Here is a 20,675-nt window from a genome sequence, read left to right on the forward strand (position 1 = left end):
CATGGAATGTGGACATTGTTGCTGTGTGGGCCCTCCCGGGTATTGAGCTCAGTTCCCACCGATTCCTTTTTTCCTCGTTTGGTACACTGAGGCCCCTAAAACGACTAACACGTTACATGGTCTACAGGTCTAACGACGTGTTAGAATTCTACATCCTTCTTCTTGTAAATTAGAGAATTCTAACGTTAGTCTTGTTAGTTGTGTACGATGATGGTGAAAGCCCAAATAAAATGACCCTTCTTCATCAAACCGTCGCTACCCTCATCATGCATCATTACTGATACTGTAAATTTATCCGCCTACAGAAACCCAAAGTTATCGTGTTATGTGAGTGAGCGACACACTACCGCAGTGTCGATTTCGATGTTCGTGTATGGCGACATCTTGCAAATTTATTGATTTGCTCACGCAAAACGGGAAACTCACCTGAACGTCAGCCATTTCTATACGTATTCAGTCATCCAATAACTACAATCGACCCTAAAATACAAAATTCATCTTGTTGGTATCTTGCTGCAGTCACTGATTAAGTGAAATAGACGTTTGATGTGCTGAAAAACGCAGACAATCTAACCGGTTTCCGTTATTTACGTAGTAGAGATCCATAGAGCGTACACAATTCAACTGATAACAAATGTACGTAACGTATGCGTACATTACACAGCCAGACATGGAGAGGCCGTGCAACGTACATGCCGCTGTGTGTTGCTACGCTACGTTGCGACCCGGAAGTACAATGATCCTGAATGCAGTTAGCGGAGCTAATTTCTGTTTTACGTCCAGGTCGATCGTAGTCTGGCTCCCGGAGGCGTTTTTTTTTTTTTTTTAAGACGGCACAGATTGGGGCATGGCGCGTGTTAAACCTATGGGAAAAACGTTGGGTTAGGGTTTTTGGTTATGGTTATGGTTAGGGTTAGGGTTAGGATTGGGGTTAGGGTTAGGATTAGGATTAGGGTTAGGTTTAGGGATAGGGTCCCCGATAGATTTTTAGTTTCCCCAATCTGTGCCGTCTGGAAGTTCATAACCAGTTAATTCGTGGGAACATTTATTGACAGTCGAAGATTCTACATTACTTTACGGCAGATTGTGTAGTTTTGTTTTCATGATAAATGTCATTTCTTTAGTCAATATTGTCAGTGGTCTTATCAAGTCAATTCAAATCATAATAGGGTGCCTACACATGTTCCCAAACTTCCAAGATACCCTGGTTCATAAATGCAATGCTTGCCTTTGACTTGATACGGGCATTTATTATTATAGCATATCAAACACACACACACACACACACACACACACACACACACACACACACACACACACACACACACACACGCACACACACACACACACACACACACACACACACACACACTCACACACACACACACACACACAACACACACACACACACAAACAAACAAACAAAACAAAACTGTTCAGGCATGTTTCTTGATCGATTTTGTTTAGTTTCCTTTGTACTTACTTGTTTTGTTTTTGCAGAGCATTCCGTTCTTTAAAAAAATAAATAAATCATATAGGGCCAACGGACCATTGGTTGGTATTTGTATAGGTGGTGACTTGAAGACTCCGACATTTTTGGTCCAGTTTGATGATTATTATATTGATATGACATTGATCTAACTTGTAAGATGTAAAGTAGGCTTATACTGATAATCATGTATTATTCATAACATAATTATGATACAATCATCGGCTTACTGGTGTCGACTCCGATTTAGTAGATGGAGCAGTAGACCTATAAAGTACAGATTTGGAGCACAATTCCTTTGTTTTCTTCTGCATACACTATCTATAAAAATAATAATAATAATAATAATAATGATAATAAAAATCCCTAAAAGCCCGAAAATGTCTGAAGGATAAAACCTGGTTAGGAACTAGTAGGATCAATATAGTAATAATAGTAGTAATTATATAGATAATAATAACAATAACAACAACAATGATGATAATACATGTATATATCGTATTTTCCATATTATGTACAGCTTCAAATATGGGATCATTAGTGAAGGCCCCGTCTTATAAAGACTTCAAATCAATCACAAGTCCCCAAATCAATCGCAATTTGCATTGCAGCTCTCAATAAACTTGTGATTGATTTCTATCACAAGTCTTTATAAGACAGGGAGTTCGATTGTAGGACTGAACAGCGTGTGAAATTCAACACAACAGGCATAAAGGAAATGGTCAGCTTACTTCAATCTGTGAAAGCAACTCTCGCGAGCTAAAACAAAAACAAAAACAGCAACATAGAAAGTTATGGCAGAGAGGGCGCTGTTCAGGTTTGCCTACATAGTCCGTACATTCCAGCACTACAATATTATTGATAATATTCTACTGATATACTTAATTAATCCACAGATTCTGCTCTGAATATAACCGCGACCAAGCCCAAGGCCCAAGAACTCGACATTAAGCAAAATAGGTCCACAAGCTATACGTTCCATCAGCTCGACACTAATTTGGCAAATCAATAAGGCCCATGAGACTCAATACTCACTGGGCAGTGTCTCATTTCCCCCTTCTTTAGCTTGAAAGTTTCTTCCCAAATAAACTCTGCCTTATTTCAAGTTTGTTTGTTTGGTTTTTTTTTTTTTTTTGCTTTCTTTTTTGTGTTAAAGGTGTGTGGGTTTCGGTGACTCCAAAAGTATATTATAGTATTCACTTCGGGGCTCAGTGAATACAATGTACTGTACAGATATAGTATCATTTGGGAGTTTGGGAGTCACCTCTGTTCATTTCAACCAGAAATCTAACAGCAAAGCATATCCCCCTCGCTTATATATCTCTCCCTCTCTTCCTCCTGTCTCTCTCCCTCCCTCCCTCTCCTGTCTCTCTCCCTCCCTCCCCTCCCCCCCCCCCCTCTCTCTCTCTCTCTCTCTCTCTCCCTCTTTCTCTCGGGGAGAGGGGGGGGGGGGGGGTAGGAGATCTTTACACGGTGCTGTATGTGCTGCGTGGTTTCCCGTTATTATGGTGAGATCTCAAGCACCCATTTGGATGGCCTTGTTTGATATGCTGTGTTTCCTTTTGGTTTTTGTTTGTTTTGTTTTGTTTTTTAGCGGCCAGTACTCATTCGCTTTTGCACTTGATATGTCTTTTCAGCTCGATATTTTTCTCATTGTTATACTTGTGTGTTCACTTTTTGATATTAATTAACCTTGTCTTGCTTTCCGCTTATCATGGTACTAAAAACCTGTATCATGTGGTACATGTATTTAAAATGTTTCACCATTGTTTAACGTGTGAGCGTGTGTGGTAGTGATGGTGGTAATGATCGCCACCTCATCCCACTTCCGCCCCCCCCCCCCCCCCCCATCGTTACCGCTATATGACTGGTCTGCTGTGGGGCCTACACTCTTTGAATGACTTAACATTGGTTACATCGCTTCATTCATTGTGGCCATCACATTTGATGGTTATTACTGAATGACACTCCCTCACGACACACAGTTCGAGTTCATCCCAGTATATAGCTTTATGTACAAGCTGCTTCAAGGGATTACTACATCAAGGTATCAAGGTAAAGCTTTTGAGTGTTCACTCACGTGGGCTTCCCAAGGATCTTGAGCCAATTTGCCACGCCCTTAAGAATGTGTTTACACCTGTGTCAATCGATTAAATAACATTTGCTCCTGCAACAATAAATGCTCCGGTCCTATTTTCTCCGAGGACTTGGGTTAGGGTTATAAGGGTTGTGATAGGGTTGTAGGTTTAGATTGATGTAAGGATGATGATTTGGGGGTTAGGGTTACGTTTGTGGGTAGATATTCATGTTACTGTAGTATGCGTAGCGTGCAGATATCTTTATGGGAGCGTTTTTGTCGCAGGAGCAAATTTCATAAATGACGTCAGCAGTTTATGAATAACTACACAATAAAGTGATGATAGTGGAGGTGATGGATATATTTTCCATGATAAGTTTGATATTATACTGCTCTAACACACTTATTGATGGTCTTTGTTTTTCATTGACTTATCGGTGTTTCGTATTATCTTTGTCATCAATTTTGTCATGAACGTTGTATCAAACTTTATGGAAAAGCAACCTTCATTTAGGATCGTAAAAAAAAAAAAAAATCAAACTTTATTTTATATATAGCTATGATAGACAGACCTAAAACAATAAACAAACTGGACTTACCGTGAAGTACATTTTATTTTACCTCCTAGATGGATAATATGATTTACCGGTCAATTTCAAATTCTTACCAGTCAAATTCGAAAGATGGTCATTCAAATTTAAAGACGCCATACGTTTTATGTTTATCTGTCATTCAGTTTAACACAATTAACAACAATTAAATTCGTTTCAGAGCACGCGGTTTCATTTTTGCGCCATCACAACTGTTAATAGGGAACTTTCGTTTTAGAGCACTCAGTTTCGTTAATGTGCCACAGAATTTGAAATTTATGCAATCAAAATAAAAAGTCACGGCTGGTGAGCTTGTTTCGACCATTCAAATGCGTTTCAGAAAGTCGATTTTCTTTTTACTTTATTTAAAATAGAATATAAAATTATTGTGTATAATGTATCCGCGTGGAGACAACAGACGTTTTGATCTTACAGACATACATATGAAGAGTTTGTTTGCAAAAACCGATAAGTCCATTTTTGAAGATTTTGAAGTGCGGTCTCTGTCATAAAGTGCAAGATAATACCTTTTAAATGATATATTGGTCACCACATATAAAGGTACATTTTTGAAGTTATGGTCAAAAGAAACACAAATTTTCTTATTATTCTCTCTATTTTTCTTGACCTTTAATCGCAAATATCTCCATTTGACAAATATGGACTTGCACGCGGTTTTTGCAAACAAACTCTTCATATTCCTAACTAGTGATACAGGTGCCTACATTCAAATTTCGCTTTCTCAGGGGACCGATCGGAAACTGTAGCCTTGACAAAAGAGCTATCGGGAGTCACGTACACGGCTCGAGACTTCCTAAGCGCTATCCCAAACTGTCCGATGGCATTTATCCGTGCATATGTGAACAGTCATGATAATCATTTTTCTTTAACATTATATTTTTATATTCACCTGTGGATGGCCTAAACTCTGAAATTCATTGAACCCAAGTTTAAAAGAATATGGTTTGATTAACCTTGAAAGACAATTCAGGAAAACAAAATTGCTACAAAGATATTCTGTTTGAAATTATCAATCCTCCTGCATGATATCTCTCCTTTCTCCATCTCTTAATCCCTTAATCTCGTAATCCCTCTATTTCTTATTTCCATTTCTTTCTCCTTCACTAAATAAGATGAGCTGTTGTTGTTGTTTGTTATTGTTGTTGTAGTCTCTTTGGTGTGATTATGCTTTGTCATGTGTTTAATTTTCGGATGCCCAAGTAATACAAACAGTGCTTTTAATTCCCCTCCCACAAACAGTTTTGTTCTTAATATGACTATCTCTTATTACCATTATGATTTTGTCGCAAAAAAAAGGTTTAAGTAAAACTTGTATATATACGTTCAGACGTTTCAATTATCATTTTAAGGTAAAACGACAAAATATTGTGCACATATTAAGAATTTTTGTAATTCATTTCTTTGATTAAAATTCTGAACACAAAGTGGAAATGCATGAATTCAAACAATAAACAATTATCTGAGATTATCACGATGTGCAATCAACCAATCGAATCTTAGCAAGAATGTGCTTAAAGTTAACGTGTAGTTTTGGTTGCGGCCTAACTTCAGGTTTCTAAAGTCTTTTGGTGAGATAATGAGAAACCTCTTATATGAAATATGCAATTATGTAGTTCCAAGAGGGATTCAACGTTTATTTGATGAAGATTAGCTTTGAAATTTATTTTTTTTTTTTTAAAGCAGTCCCAATAAATGGTGGGACTCACCTTTTATCAAGTTCACTTTGTTTCACTTTGTTTTGGGATGTCTAAGCTATTCCAAAAATCGATTTTCATCTAATAGGCATTGAATTCCTCTTAGAACGGCACCGTTCTGTACTATTTCATAAGTGGTTTCTTGGTATCTCGCCAAAAGTTAAAAGTCCAATCCTCATCTCTATCAATATACCATCCCAGTGTTGTTTGAAGCGAAGTGTCCTGTCAACGAACTCACTGTAGTAAATTCAAATTCAAATTCAAATCAATTTCCATCAAATAAACAGAGAACAATGTATAAGCAGAACATAATATTTGTAATAATTTCTAAATTAACAAAATACACGTGATAATGAGTAACAAAATGAAGAAAGCATAATTTCATTTCTTTAAAATATATACCTATGCATATTATACAAATTAAATATGTATGGGAATGGAAATGCAGGGTCCCATAGAATAGTAAGAGTTTGAAGGGATACACACACCAGTGAATGGCGTTCGTCTCGTTTGTTATACTCATGAAACGGTACGATTGAACCACTCACAATGTGACCCCCCTTTTGAAATGTGCCTGCCATAGCGAAACCTGTCAAGGTTCATGAAGATGGTATCAGGAAAATACCCCCCCCCCCCATGATGGTTCATTTTAATATTATAGGTGGCCATCTTGAAATTCAAAATGGCCGCCATACCAGAATGTATATTTTGATCCATATGTCATGTTGTAAACTATACAGAAAGTTCACATTTTGGGCATAAACCGGGCCCATGATGTTGAACATTCAGATGCACTTTGATCCCCTCCCTAAAATTACAGGTCATTTTTGAGGCTGCCATTTTATCATTCAAAGTGGCTGCTTTTCAGCTAATATCTGTGGTTACAAGCAACTTTTAGGCATATCAATGTTTATAGTGGTGTGCACTGTACATGCACACAGACATACACACACACGCATATATAATTATATACATTCTGTAATAATGGATTTTTCGCATTGGCTGCCACTCTTGAAATTCAAGATGGATTTAGACCCATATTTGGTGCTGTAAGATCTTTACCCTGCAAACTCAATTTGAAGCATACTGGAGTACTTTCATGTAGGACCTATGTGTTAGTCAATCACTTCAATAAATAGTATCATTATTGCACAGGCGGGGCTGCTTCCTGTAGGTACACTACCATGTTGAAATGCAAAATGGCTGCCTTGGGAAGCATTCCTTTAAGAGCATTGCATTTGGGCAAAACTTGTGAATGGGAAATCATGAGATTCTGGTGTCAAAGCAAATGACTTTCGAAAGTGCCTCAATAACTGTGTCTGCATGGGTGACTAAATGTCCCCATTTAGACGATTTGGTTGTAAAGTTTAAATAAACAATATTAGCCGTTTACTAAAAAAAAAAAAATAAAAATAATGGGATATTTACATAGTTAATGTCTCCTAGGCTCATTCCCTGCATGTGTTCTTGAAGTCACAGCACTTTTTTGGGCTGTACACAGGGGATTATTGGTTCTAAATTCTTCCAGAAACAATGACTTTTGCATTTCTTGCCATATGAACATGATAATGGATTCTGTGGCTACCGCTGGTGTAGGAAGCTCAAAGCAGTTAATTGCACAGTTTATGTATATCCGCTGGAAATAACTACAATGTACCATATTATATTCCCTTGTAAGAAGAGGCACAAATTAGGTTGTGAAGGTTTACGAGGTTTGTTCTCTGGATGTGTTGTATCAAGACTCTACGAGAGCACAATGGGAAAGTGTCCAGGTTGAAGTCATCCACGCCCAACTTCTGGAAGACATGGACTGTGTCATTGCACATTCTGCATGATTCAAGGCTTAGAGAAGTCTTGATCCACCTGCTCTTTGAGACATCCTCAAATTTTCAACTTCAGCCTGCACAGTGAAAGGCATGACCAAGCAGACCTTTGTCAGTTCTTCGCAACAATTTGCAGATCATAATCTCTCAACAATGAATGTCAATTGTACTTTATCATCTCCTTTTCCAGTGATGGAGCAGACAACATGTGATGTAGTATCTAAAGTAAAGCAAATATCAATTAGAATGAAAATGTCAGTGTCTAATCATCAATAATCATCAATATCTCTGAAATTCCCTGTTGCTCTTGAAGTAACATCTAATACAATACTCAACGGAATGAGGATATCTGCCTCCTCGTTGTGACGGGTGACAGCTGCCATGGCATCTTTGATGAACCCTTTTATTTCTTTCTCTCTCCCCCCCCCCCCCTCCCCTCCCCGTGATGTGGTATCTGTGCCAGATGGAACTGACTGATCAGTATTTCAACTTTCAGGCTGATTATTTGGCTCAGTTTGATGGGGTTCTACGGCATGGGTATGAAAAATGAACCTTTGTTAGTGAGAATGAGGAGAAGGCCATAAACTCGAGAGATGAAGAGTGATTGTGGAATTACTTAGAACAGTAGAACTTATAACTTCCATAATTGCATCGTCCAGCAATGACTGGATAATGACAGGTCTATCAGACTGTTGTACCGGTAGGAGTGTTATAAGAAGGTAGTGGTCCTCTTAGGTTTAATGAATTTTATCCAATCTTACACTGTGTATTTCAATTGCAAGAGCTGAATGTCTGGCCTTTCTCATATTATCCCAGATAGATATATTTTTTTAATTCTTTCAGATACAAATTCTTAGTAGAGAACATGAAAACTTCCCTTTTCATCTCTTTCTAGGATATCCTCCTTGAATATTTCCTATACCTGATTGCCAAACACCACATTCATCAGTTTCAATGCGGTGACAATTTTTGAGATTTTACCCTCGTGTGATGACGTTCTAAATTGTTGAGGAATTCTGATGCATCCAAAGTGCCACAGAACTGAGCTATTATTGCTCATAGTTGTAGTTTTAGAATCATTGGCGGTGCAGCAGTAAGCATCTTGGAAGACTTGATAATTCAGGATCAGGCCCACACAAGGGCAATCAGAAAAAACCTCATTGACATTCCTTACTCATTCTGTGTTACAGTATACATCCAGCAATTATGAGCTCCCTTATGAGTTGTTTCATTTTGTGGTCAACAAACAAGCTTGTGAATGGGATGCCTGGTAGGGTGACCATACATGGCATTTTCTTGTCATTGCGAGACTTTTCCTTGTTTGTCTTCGTTCTCTCGAGGCAGCATCAAGTTTTTAAAGACCACCTCTAATCGTATCAATGTTTGCTTTCGTACAAATATTTAATAACTGGGATTAAAATATAACTATTAACGAGTTTCCACGACACCAAATAATGTATTGCCTGTGAGGCAAAAACGAATCATAGCTGTAGCACGCAGTATACGCAAACCAATACCCGCTTGGCTATTATGGGCGTGGGATGTAACGCTTACAGGCTTGCCCACACCGTTTGATGGGAAGTGGTATGGGACTCCTCCCCCCTTACGCAGTTTTTGCCCCCCAGGATGGCTTGATGACGTCATTGGAACCTCGTCCTTACAGTTTGAATTTATGGCGGCCATTTTGAATTAAGAGATGGTTGTCGTTCTGCGTGACCTGAAAATGAATTCGGTCTAACTACAGCTATATAGCATAATCTTGGCAAAATTTTATTCATCTAAGGCGCTTACCGGTAAATATGTCTTTCTATGGCCACCATCTTGAATTTCAAGATGGTGGCCTATCTAATGATCCACAGTAGGAAACAGCAGTACTGGAACGCTGGACACCACAAGTATGTGCATTACTGAAAATCTGATGCTCCTACCATAATTGCAACATGAGATGTGAGTAAAAACGCTATGGCGGCCATTTTGAATTTCAAGATGGAATCCTATAAACTGGATCAAAACAATCCACAGTATAAGAAAATTATATATCAGAGTGTCTGACATGGCAACCATGCATTTTGCACCAAATTTGAAGCTTCTACAATGCTCACTTTATGAGATATGGTTCAAAATACTCTTTGCTATGGCGGCCATTTTGAATTTCAAGATGGAAGCCTATAAATTGTATCATAACAATCCACTCGTACAGTATCAGAAAATGATATATCAGAGTGTCTGACATCACAACCATGCATTTTGCACCAAATTTGAAGCTTCTACAATGCTCACTTAATAAGATATGGATAAAAATACAGTTTGTTATGGCGACCATTTTGAAATTCAAAATGGCGGCTGAAGACGTGGTTGGAAAAGGTGGAACCAAAGTTTTTTTGGATTCAGCACTCCCAAATTGACAAATTTAGCACAAAAAAAAAAATCAATTTGGCACAAAAATCTCACGGGATTACATAGTAGCCTCTACTAAAATTCGAATGCGTCATTTCACCTAATTATGCTAGGATGAAAATGCTAACTAATGGGCAGGAGTTGCGTATGCTGAAGAATGAATATCGATACCATGCAGGATCTTATAAAACGAAGCTACTGCTGCTCAATAAGCAAGCAAGCGCGGCAAGAAAATTATATTCTAAACCACCGAAGCAATGGGTCTTCTGTCACCATAGCAACGGATCTTTAAAAATCCCACCGGATGCATTGCTTCCATTATGCACCCTCAAAAATTGTTAGAGTATCAAAACAGATGGGAAAATGCAAATTCTTTCAATTTACCAGGCCATTAATCCACAAAAATAACTGAATTGCTGGAAAGGGCACTTACGTATGCGGAATCCAATAAAATCGGATAATGCATACACTTTCAGTCACAGATGTCGACAAAAATATAAATCTATAGGCCTACCTCCACTCAGTATTTTGACCGCGAGATAGCAGCAATGCAAGTTGTGCTTGTGAAACACGATGATCTGAGACCCCCCCCCCCCATCAGTGTTATCTGAAAGACAGGGTGTATATATGTATATATAATTATATATTTATATAATTTCGCACTTTTGTCAGTCCATTTGATAGAAGGTTCATTCAATTTAGCGAAAATCCTTGTCACTGCAAATTCTGTCAATCAAAATTGCAAGTTGTTCGTTCAATTTAGCATTTCGGTCAATTAAATTTGCACATGTGCCTTTCGAATTCGTAAAACAGGCATTCAAATTGGCACATGCTCTTCAGTCATTCAAATTCGCCAGCACTGGCCGAAAAGGGTATTTCAGTCATTCAATTCGCGTATGGACAGTCAAATTCCAAACATGTTCATTCTAATTAACGTCTTGTTATTTCTTTTTTGAAAAGGTGAGAACATTTTTAAAAACGCTTATTTCTGTATGACATTTTGTTTCATCCACGCACTGTTAAGCAGTAAAAGTATCATATTTTTGACCCTATGTAGAATTATACACTGCTACAATTCTGAAATATGTGAGGCTCCTATGAAGCCATCAACATTGTTCAGTGTTATTTGTTTGAAATTTTCAGAGTGATGGTTTCATTACTCATGCAAGGATCACGATAAATTCTACAAATCTATACACGGAGCTCTCGATTTATGTACTACATGATGTGAAATTCTGAAAATCGTCTGGAATGTCCCTTTAACTATTTGGTGAAAGCATAATACAGTGTATATGAGAAACTTAAGGAACTCATCATGCATGCATGACGCTGTTGCTTTCACTGGATTTTTTTAATAAAAAGCAACAAAGAATCTTGATTTAACGAGACTTCTAGAGTGCAGACATGTTGGATGATAACTGAGGCAATCAATGGTAATTATGGCCCAGGTCAGCATGATTTACCTACCTCAGGCTGTATCACAGTTTCGTTAAAGCGTGTTCACACTCCAGAATTCAATTACATTTCTCACCCTTCTCGATCCGCTTACATTCATATCGACTCTCTCTCTTTCTCTCTCTCTCCTCACATCTCTCCAACATAATCTTATAGTCTCTGTACCCATTATGATAAATGTGTTAATGGTAAATTCACGCAGGTCTACTTAAGAAAAACAATAACCTTGAACGAGTTAGCAATAAATGAAAGTATATCGTTTGACCATTTCAGCAGAGTACGTCTGTTTTAAATCAACTTGAATTTTAAATCAACTTGAATATAAAGAAAAGGTTGCTAAAGGAGCCCAGCGCTATGAATGGGATCGACATCATTAATATTATGAATTGGATCGACATCATTAATATTATCAGTAGGGGCCTACTTTTTTTTTCTTGGGGAGGGGGGAGGGTATAAATGGGTATAACCATGGAGGTTGTTTCTGACGCTCAACTTTGCCTCGAGAGAAAAAGAAAGGCTACAATAACTGATTAGTTTTGCACGAATGCGCCCTTCAAATTCTCTTCATTACAGGTTATCATAAATCATGTTTCCTCTTTATTATAATACGGTGCGAACAGACTAAATCTTGCTGGTTGACCCCTGGAGCACCTTTCCTCTGACTTGAAAAAGTTTCCAAAAAAAAAAAGAAGAAGAAGAAGAAGAGAGATATCATTATGATAATAATTCAAGGACTCTATCCAGCTTTGACACATCTATATTAACAACGACAGACCAATTCATTATCATTATAGTCATATCTTCTTAGACCTTCATCCTCAGTACTTAAGATTAGTCATCTTGTAAGCATGAATAGATTTTATGGACTTTTACATTGTTCAAAGATATTTAGAGGTTCGTTAATCCGAAAATGAAAAAGGGTTCGTTAATCCGAAAATTTGTGGCGTTATTCCGAAGGTTCGTTATTCCGAAGATTGGTTAATCCGAAAATGAAATTCGGAACAATGAACCTTCGGAATAACGAATCTTAGGAATAAGAGCCTTCGGAATAACGAACCTTCGGAATAACGAGCTGTAACCCTAATAGCCAGCCTCCTGATCTAATCAGGTACCATTTGGTCCAATCATCGTTTCGTCTATATGACCAACTGGGCTATTTTTTTTTTTTTTTTGGGGGGGGGGGCTTTTTATTGATGTGTACACCAAATTTATATTGAACAAATTTGGTTTTATTTTAGACCATTTGATGATTAGACGAAATGGAATTAGACCAACTCATAGTAGACCAAAAATAGACCAAATGGCTATTATTAGACGAATTGACTGTAGACCAAATAGTAATTAAACCAAATAACAATTAGACCAAACAGTAATTGGACGAAATGATGACTAGACCAACTGGTTATTAGACCAACTGATATTAAACAGTCTATTGGACCAACTGGCTGTAGACCAAGTGGTAATAAGAGTCATAGGCAAAAAGTGGGGGGCAAAACGCATTTTTGCCCCCCCCCCCCCAAAAAAGCCCCCCCCCAGAAAAAAAAATAAATAAGAAAATAAATAAACAAATAAATAAAAATAGATAAAATAAGATAGATATGTATGTAAATGAATAAACGCGAAAAAACATAGCTACAAACGGCAGTTTTTGGACTGTAAAATGTCAAAATTTCCAAGCTCGCTCGCTCCGCTCGCTCGCATTCAATCGCTATGCCATTCTCCTAATGTTGCTGCCAGTAATTCCCAGCAGTTGCGCCTGGGCCGCCCCCTTAATTTCCAAAGCTTAAAAAAAAAATATATATATATATATCTCAGCTATACAAACGGCAGTTTGGGGACTGTAAAATGTCAAAATTAATTGTCAAATTTATTCGTTATGCCATTTTCCTAACGTTGCAGCAAGTAATTGCCAGCAGTTGAGCCCGGTGCGCCTCCCCTTAATTTCCAAAGCGAAAAACATAGCTACAACGGCAGTTTTTGGACTGTAGAATGTCAAAATTTTCAAGCTCGCTCGCTTCGCTTGCTCGCATTGAATCATTATGCCATTCTCCTAATGTTGCAGCCAGTAATTGCCAGCAGTTGCACCTGATGCGCCCCCATTAATTTCCAAAGCGAAATATATAGCTACAAACGCCAGTTTCGGGAGTGTAGAATGTCAAAATTTTCAAGCTCGCTCGCTTCGCTCGCTCGCATTGAATGGTTATGCCATTCTCCTAATGTTGCTGCCAGTAATTGCCAGCAGTTGCGCCCGATGCCCCCTCCCCCCTTAGTTTCCAAAGCGAAAGATATAACTACAAACGGCAGTTTTGGGACTAATGTCAAAATTTTCAAGCTCTCTCGCTCCGCTCGCTCGTATTTTATTGTTATGCAATTCTCCTGATGTTGCTGACAGTATATAATTTGTCGTTTCACACCGTCATTCCATAATCCATGTAAGGCAGTAGGGAAAACTTACAATGTTGCTCAATGACTGCGTTGTTGAATGTATCACATTCCGTAGTGTATTGTAGTCCCATTATTGCGCACGCACACACGCACATGCATACACACCGTCAAAATTACTTTTCCACAAGGTGCCCACCCCCAATGTTTCGACCCACCGTACGCCACTATTATAATATTATTATATATATATACACACACACAAACACACACATATATGTATATATATATATATATATATATATATATGTATATATATAAATACATATATATATATATATATATATATATATATATATATATATATATATATATAGATAGATGTGTGTGTGTGTGTATATTGTGTAACATATGTATGGTCTATCGTGAGCCCCCTCCAATATTTGCCCCCCCCCCCCCCCCAATCCAAAACTGCTTCCGGCGCGCCTGATAAGAGTGTAAACCGATCCGGACGATAGCCTCTTTGAAATGGTTGTTTGAAGGTTAAATATAAATTCAAAACTCGTCTTTTAATATTACATGAGAAAAAGTACCAACGCACCCTTTCGGCAAAACCGGGGGGGGGGGGGGGGCTTTGGACGAAGGGTGGGGTTCCAGTCAACGCGACGCAACCCAACGCTCCCAACGCACCCTTTCGGTAAAACCGGTGGGGGGGGGGGGGAGGGGCTTTTGACGAAGGGTGGTGTTCCCATTAACGCGACGCACCACCACCCAACCCACCCTTTCGGCACAAGCCTCTCTCCCTCCGAAGTTTGCGCGCGTGTTCATTTTAGCGGATGCTGCAGTGTACATGTACTTATTATTCTCGCCGGACTGCTTTCTAAACGAACCTGCTGTTGATCACCGACGTTGGATTTGAGATGCTGTGTAGGTCCGGACATTCAACACATTCTCGCAATGGCTGCTTTCAAATGGAAAGTCACAGATCTTTAAAGCTATATGAAAGCTACATTATACCCGATATAATTCTGTGATCTTTGTCGGAATCAAGGCTACGTGAAAGGAGCGGCCATCGAATTCATGGAGAGGGATTCATTTAGATCCATTTTGGTTTGATGAGGCAGCAGATTATCATTTCATCTTGATTCGGCTTTGAATGAAGTATATAACTAGTGCAAGTTGCAGGAAAGGGATGTCTTCTCCAAGTTAGAGCGGAACTTAGTGAAACTAATGAGAAGAATTTACCAGCTCACGATCCCTGCTGTGAGTTCGCAACTTAAGATGTATATTCCCTTTCTTCTCAGTATTAATCACAGGGAAAGGATTTCATGGTGACTTGATATTGGAGCTCTCGTGCAAATCGATAACTTGAAGGTTCAGGTCAAATTCTTTAAAAGGAATTATAAATAGATCCATAGGCAGCGATAGGGAATGAGCAAACGTCGACATCTGATGAAGAGATATCGGTTTTCTGTAAAGCAGCATCCTACTGAGTATAATAACGGAAAACCCCACTAGTACTACACGAGTCTCCAGAACCAATCTATGGAGTGTAGTTGTTTTCTGTATATGCACCGTTATATTTTGCCGAATTTAAGGGTATACAGTACATAGTTATACATCGAACACTATGGAACTTCACATTATCTTAACACTCGGTCTGCACTTGGTGGTCATTTTAGTCGGCATTCCGGGCAACGCCGTTCTCATCGCCGTCCATGCCCGGCAGAACCGGACGTCGACGAACGTTCTCATCATCGGTCTCGCGATCGTCGACCTCCTGCTGTGTTTTACCAGCCCACTGCTTCTTCGATACTTTCTGTTTTTCACGAAGCAGACAAGTCAGACGATCTGCAGATTGCATGGATTCTCGTTCTTTTTAGGCTTTAACGCGTCCATTTTTATGGCAGCCCTAATCTCCGTCAACCGCTACTTCTCCGTATGCAAGCCGTACAACCGCGGACTCAATCCGAAGATGTCGCTTGTGACTGTGATTGTCAGCATAGTTCTGTCAGTGTCCATAAGCGTACCTATGCCGATGATGTACACCTTAATGACCCTCTCCCCGGATTATTCGGTCTGTGGCATCCTGCCTAACTTTCACAGAGCAGCCAGGATCTATACCAATTCCGTTGCCATAATCTCTTTCATCACCATCACCATCACGGTGATCCTGTATGTACTTGTGATGAAGCACCTGCGGTCTCGAGCGAAGATCCGAGCTCAAATGGAGGCTGCAGGACCAAGGGGGATGGTCAGGCGTCCGGAAAGCCTTTATCGCCATGATACTCGGTCAGTAATCGTCAGATTACAGCGCGGTAAACCTGGTATAGAAAATGATCAATCAAATGATACTGGTCATGATTGTCAGCCTACAACTTCCAGAGATCAGCAACCGGATCTGGCTCAACCTGTGGCAACACGACCTGCGAAGCAAACCGTACAGACGGGAGCTGCAGACATGAACGTATATGATGGAGACGCGAAGAGCATTCCTGGTCTGGCTGACGGAACGATCAGTCACAGAGTTTCGGTGGCGCCGCTACCTGCTGTTAACGAGTTGCGAGATCCTAGTGCTGCGGTTCGCCCTCTGCTGCGAACGAAGCAAGAGAAAGCGATCGTTTTGCATCTATGCGTTGCGGTCGTCTATATCTTAGCCTGGTGCCCCAGCATTGCCTGCATGCTCTTTGGGGCAGTCCGCGATCTCGGCGTCTCCAACCCCACGGCATACTCTGTCGTCTTGTTCATGCGAAGACTAACAGCTATCAACCGGTTTAGCCAGTTCGTCATCTTCCTGACGATGAGTCGTTCATTCCGCAAGGAATGTTTTAAACTCTTTTCAGACCTTAAATCTTACTGCTTTTCTTGAAAAAAAAAAAACAAACCTGTAGATTAACTTTTATAAGAAGTCGCTTAGAGAATACCGATGTGCTGCAAGAGATTCGTCTTTGCATTCTCCTTTCACACAAGATGGAATGTGTCATAGATAAGTATGAAACCAAAACGGTATGTTAAAGCAAAACTCGAGGGATTGCAGAAAAAAAGAAACCAAACCCATTGGATCTGAACAATTCTTCTAGTGCATGGTAACTATACACTCACTTTGATGAACTAAAGGGTTTTGATGACTGGTCATCTTCCCCTATTCTGCCAAGTTAAGTTTCATAATGATATGTTCGAGTTGACTTTCATCAACTGATGTCAAGAATATGGTAGAGTTTAATCTCATCAAAGTTAGACCTTTAAGAGTAAGAACGCTGTATGGAGTTTTACAGTTTCACATGATGTCACTGAATGATGATATTGATTGCAAACATAAAAAGAAACATGTGGCGACATAACGTCCCACAGCTCTCCCCTTGACCTGTATCATCGACACTTATTAAAGGAAAGAGATGTTTAAAAAAAAAAAGATGATTCTGTTTCAAGAATACAAGAAATTATAATCATCTTGGCTAATTTGCACAGATGGTTACAATGGTTATGATCTATACCAGTCACCACATTTAGGTGAGAGCATGTACATGATTTAAAGTTTGATAATCATTTTTATCACGCATAATGTTCAATCTAGAGTGAAACATCTGACCTTTTCTTTTTAGTCCGACAGCATTCTGATTTATCTATACCTTACTTCTAACATAAATATGATATGTCAGGTTATTGTGTCAGGATCATTTCTTTCATGAACTACCGTTGCCATCGATGTAGTTGCCGGTGATGTCCGTCATTCCGAAGGTTCGTTAATCCGAAATGAAATTAATTCGTTGTTCCGAAGGTTCGTTATTCAGAAACACACAGATCCAGTATACCTATAAGTGTCAATCCGAATATGAAATAGAGCTCGTTGATCAGAACGTTTGTGGCATTATTCCGAAGGCTCGTGATGCCGAAAAAAAAAAGGTTCGTTGATCCGAAGGTTCGTTAATCTTAAAATGAGAGAAAGAAAAATGTGCGTATACCAACGAACCTTTGAAATTCTGAACCTTATTTTCTTTTCGGACTTACAAACCTTCGGAACAATAAACCTCATTTCATTCTCGAATCACGAAACTTCGGAATAATCGAATACCTTCGGAAAAAACGAACTACAATATATTTACCAATACACAGTATAGTTACCAATTTAAGGAGGGAACAAAGTTAAGTCCTTGAGCATTTTGATGACTATAGGATTCAATTCAATGCCTGCAGTCATATAACAAAATTGTACTTTTTGGCTCGTTCACGGTTTACGAAATCGTAAATATTTGGACTCTGATGAAAATTCTTAGTGAAGGATGATTTTTCATTTTGTATAGAATACTCGAAAGTATTTGTGTACTACCATCACTTTCTTTTTTACTGATTATTATGAGCTCAGAAGTTTAGAAATCTGGTATTGCAGTTCTCATGCTCGAAAAATTAATGCATGTGTATTTTAAGCAGAATCGTGAAAATGGTAATCAATATTATGTTTGTTGTACACTGTTGCACAGGACCTCAGTATGCCACCTGACACCGGCACGCATTAACATGACTTCATTATTCTATGACTATTATATAATTACTAATTAAGTCGTTCATTTTGTATCAAAGTTAACATGGAAAAGACTGGTAACATTTTGTCACAATATATTGTTTGCAAACGCGTCATGTACAGCACACTTTATACTCGATCGTGACGGGATCGTGACGTTGAGCTTTGAGAGTAAAAGGTCTGCCTTAAGTAATACGCATAGATTGTTTCACGCAAGGACATTGTGAAATGGAGCTTCGCTGAACCCGAAGATGAGAAATATAACTGCCATCTGATGGTGCGATAGGCAGTTTGCAGGGGGAAAAATGAATTTGAACGGATTTTTGCCCGAACTAATCTCCACAATCTTCCTTTGACCAAAGCTTAAAAACAAGGAACAAAGAAACAACAACAAAAACAACAAAAACCACAAGAAACCATAACAGTTGGACATCGCGAGGCTTCAAAACGTAGTGCAAACAACATCGCACAAAATACGGTGGAGATGAAAGATTGGTATCGTGATACTGTGCTTATACAGCACAAGGTAAGAATAAACTACCTCATTGGGTATACTGCATATGGTTTCATATAGAACAGCGTATTAGTTTCCTGTTGCTCACTGTATTGTATTTCCTAAAGTATACTGCAATCATCAACTTTTAGACTGTTGTTAACTTCAATCGAAAGTCTTGGTGATAAATCACGTAAAACGGGGAAAAAAGGTAGATTTCATTCAGCACGCACATCTACACATTGGTTTCAGTTGGCGAGCATTTGTGTGCGTGTGTGTGTGTGTGTGTGTGTGCGTGCGTGTGTGTGTGTGTGTTCATTCTCATCAATTCTGTTGTATAGTAATTCACAATTCATATTTTAAAATCAGTATGAAATGAGGTATACAGATGTTTAGACGTAGTAAGCCTATTGACATGTATACTCACGGAAAGGCCCGCAATTAATCACATAACGTATGTAATCATTAAAATGTTCATCATCATTACGAGTGTACTGCGTTCTTACTGCGCTCCATCCACGTGTTTGTGAATAAACTGATAAATGTGAGTAGTGATAAGACGTTTGATTTGACTCTATGATAATTTGTGATGTAATCATCGCTATATTTGTTGTGCATTTAATTAGATTCGAATGCATTGAAATTGATAGAGATTATAACTATATACACACTATTCTCTCTCTCTCTATGATGTATATATATATATATATATATATATATATATATATATATATAATACTTACTCTAAAAAATGAAAGGGTAAATACAACATTTCACATGTTGTCACTCCTGCAACCTTTTTGTAGATAATCTAACACTCAAATGTTGTATTTAGTATTGATTTTCTGCAATGGCAGTTTTACATCTACATTTTAGATTTAACATTTAAGTGTTAAATTCAACATTAAACAAAGATTGGAGGAGTGTAAACATCTAACTTTTTTTAATTTAATATTTCATTTCTTTAGTGTGTATATACATACAATTATTATATAAAAGTTATATACAGGGGCAGCGGAAATATTTTACCATTGCTTACTAACATGTCATATGCCTCATTGTGAGTCATTTGTGACTATTTTCTTTACAAAGAATTTAAGACAGACACAAACACATACACACGAACACATACACAAAAGATATAACACACACAAAAATTATAAAAACAAAGAAGAAAAAACACCAAAATAAGCAAACAGCCCTCAAACGTATAAAAACGGGTACTCAGCAACAACAGACGGGGCTTGTTGTTGTTGTGGTTTTTTTTTTTTTTTTTTTTTTGGTGGGCTTTGTATTTTGGCTCCTTAAAGGTCCTGTTTACCTTTGGGAGCAGTGATTGAAAAAATTTCAAGATATCACATTTGATTTATACGTGTAGGTCAGTATTGATCACAAAACATCCTATTAACCATAATATTGCAATAAAGCCTAAAATATAAAGAGATATATCGCTATTTTTCTCATTAAACCAAAACTGTAGACGGTTTAGTCTGGAAACATTTTTATTATAGCTATTGTTCACATTTTGTATATTTAACAACATTTAACATTGATTAAACTATTTTTACATTGGTTGTTTCTATCTCTAACTCATGTGAGAATTACATTTTGAAGCCCTAATGCTGGATTTTTGTTTCATCTGCAAATGGCAAATTATGACTTTAATGTCATCAACTGCTTCTCTCCTTGGACCTTTTATTCTCTTCTTCTCGCTCTGCATTTCTTCCTTTCTTAT

General features: G+C 38.3%; 1 protein-coding gene across 1 annotated transcript in view; it reads right to left on the reverse strand.

Annotated features, from left to right (window-relative positions):
• LOC140245365 (dynein axonemal heavy chain 7-like) overlaps positions 1-574 on the reverse strand; it is a 129,723-nt gene extending 129,149 nt beyond the window's left edge. Inside the window, exon 1 of the mRNA XM_072324942.1 lies at positions 427-574. Within this exon, the coding sequence (XP_072181043.1) occupies positions 427-441 (15 nt within the window). The 5' untranslated portion in view covers positions 442-574. The remainder of the gene's footprint in view (positions 1-426) is intronic.
• Between the last annotated feature and the right edge of the window lie 20,101 nt (positions 575-20,675).

Source organism: Diadema setosum, chromosome 22 (genome assembly GCF_964275005.1).
Source record: "Diadema setosum chromosome 22, eeDiaSeto1, whole genome shotgun sequence".
NCBI lineage: Eukaryota > Metazoa > Echinodermata > Echinoidea > Diadematoida > Diadematidae > Diadema > Diadema setosum.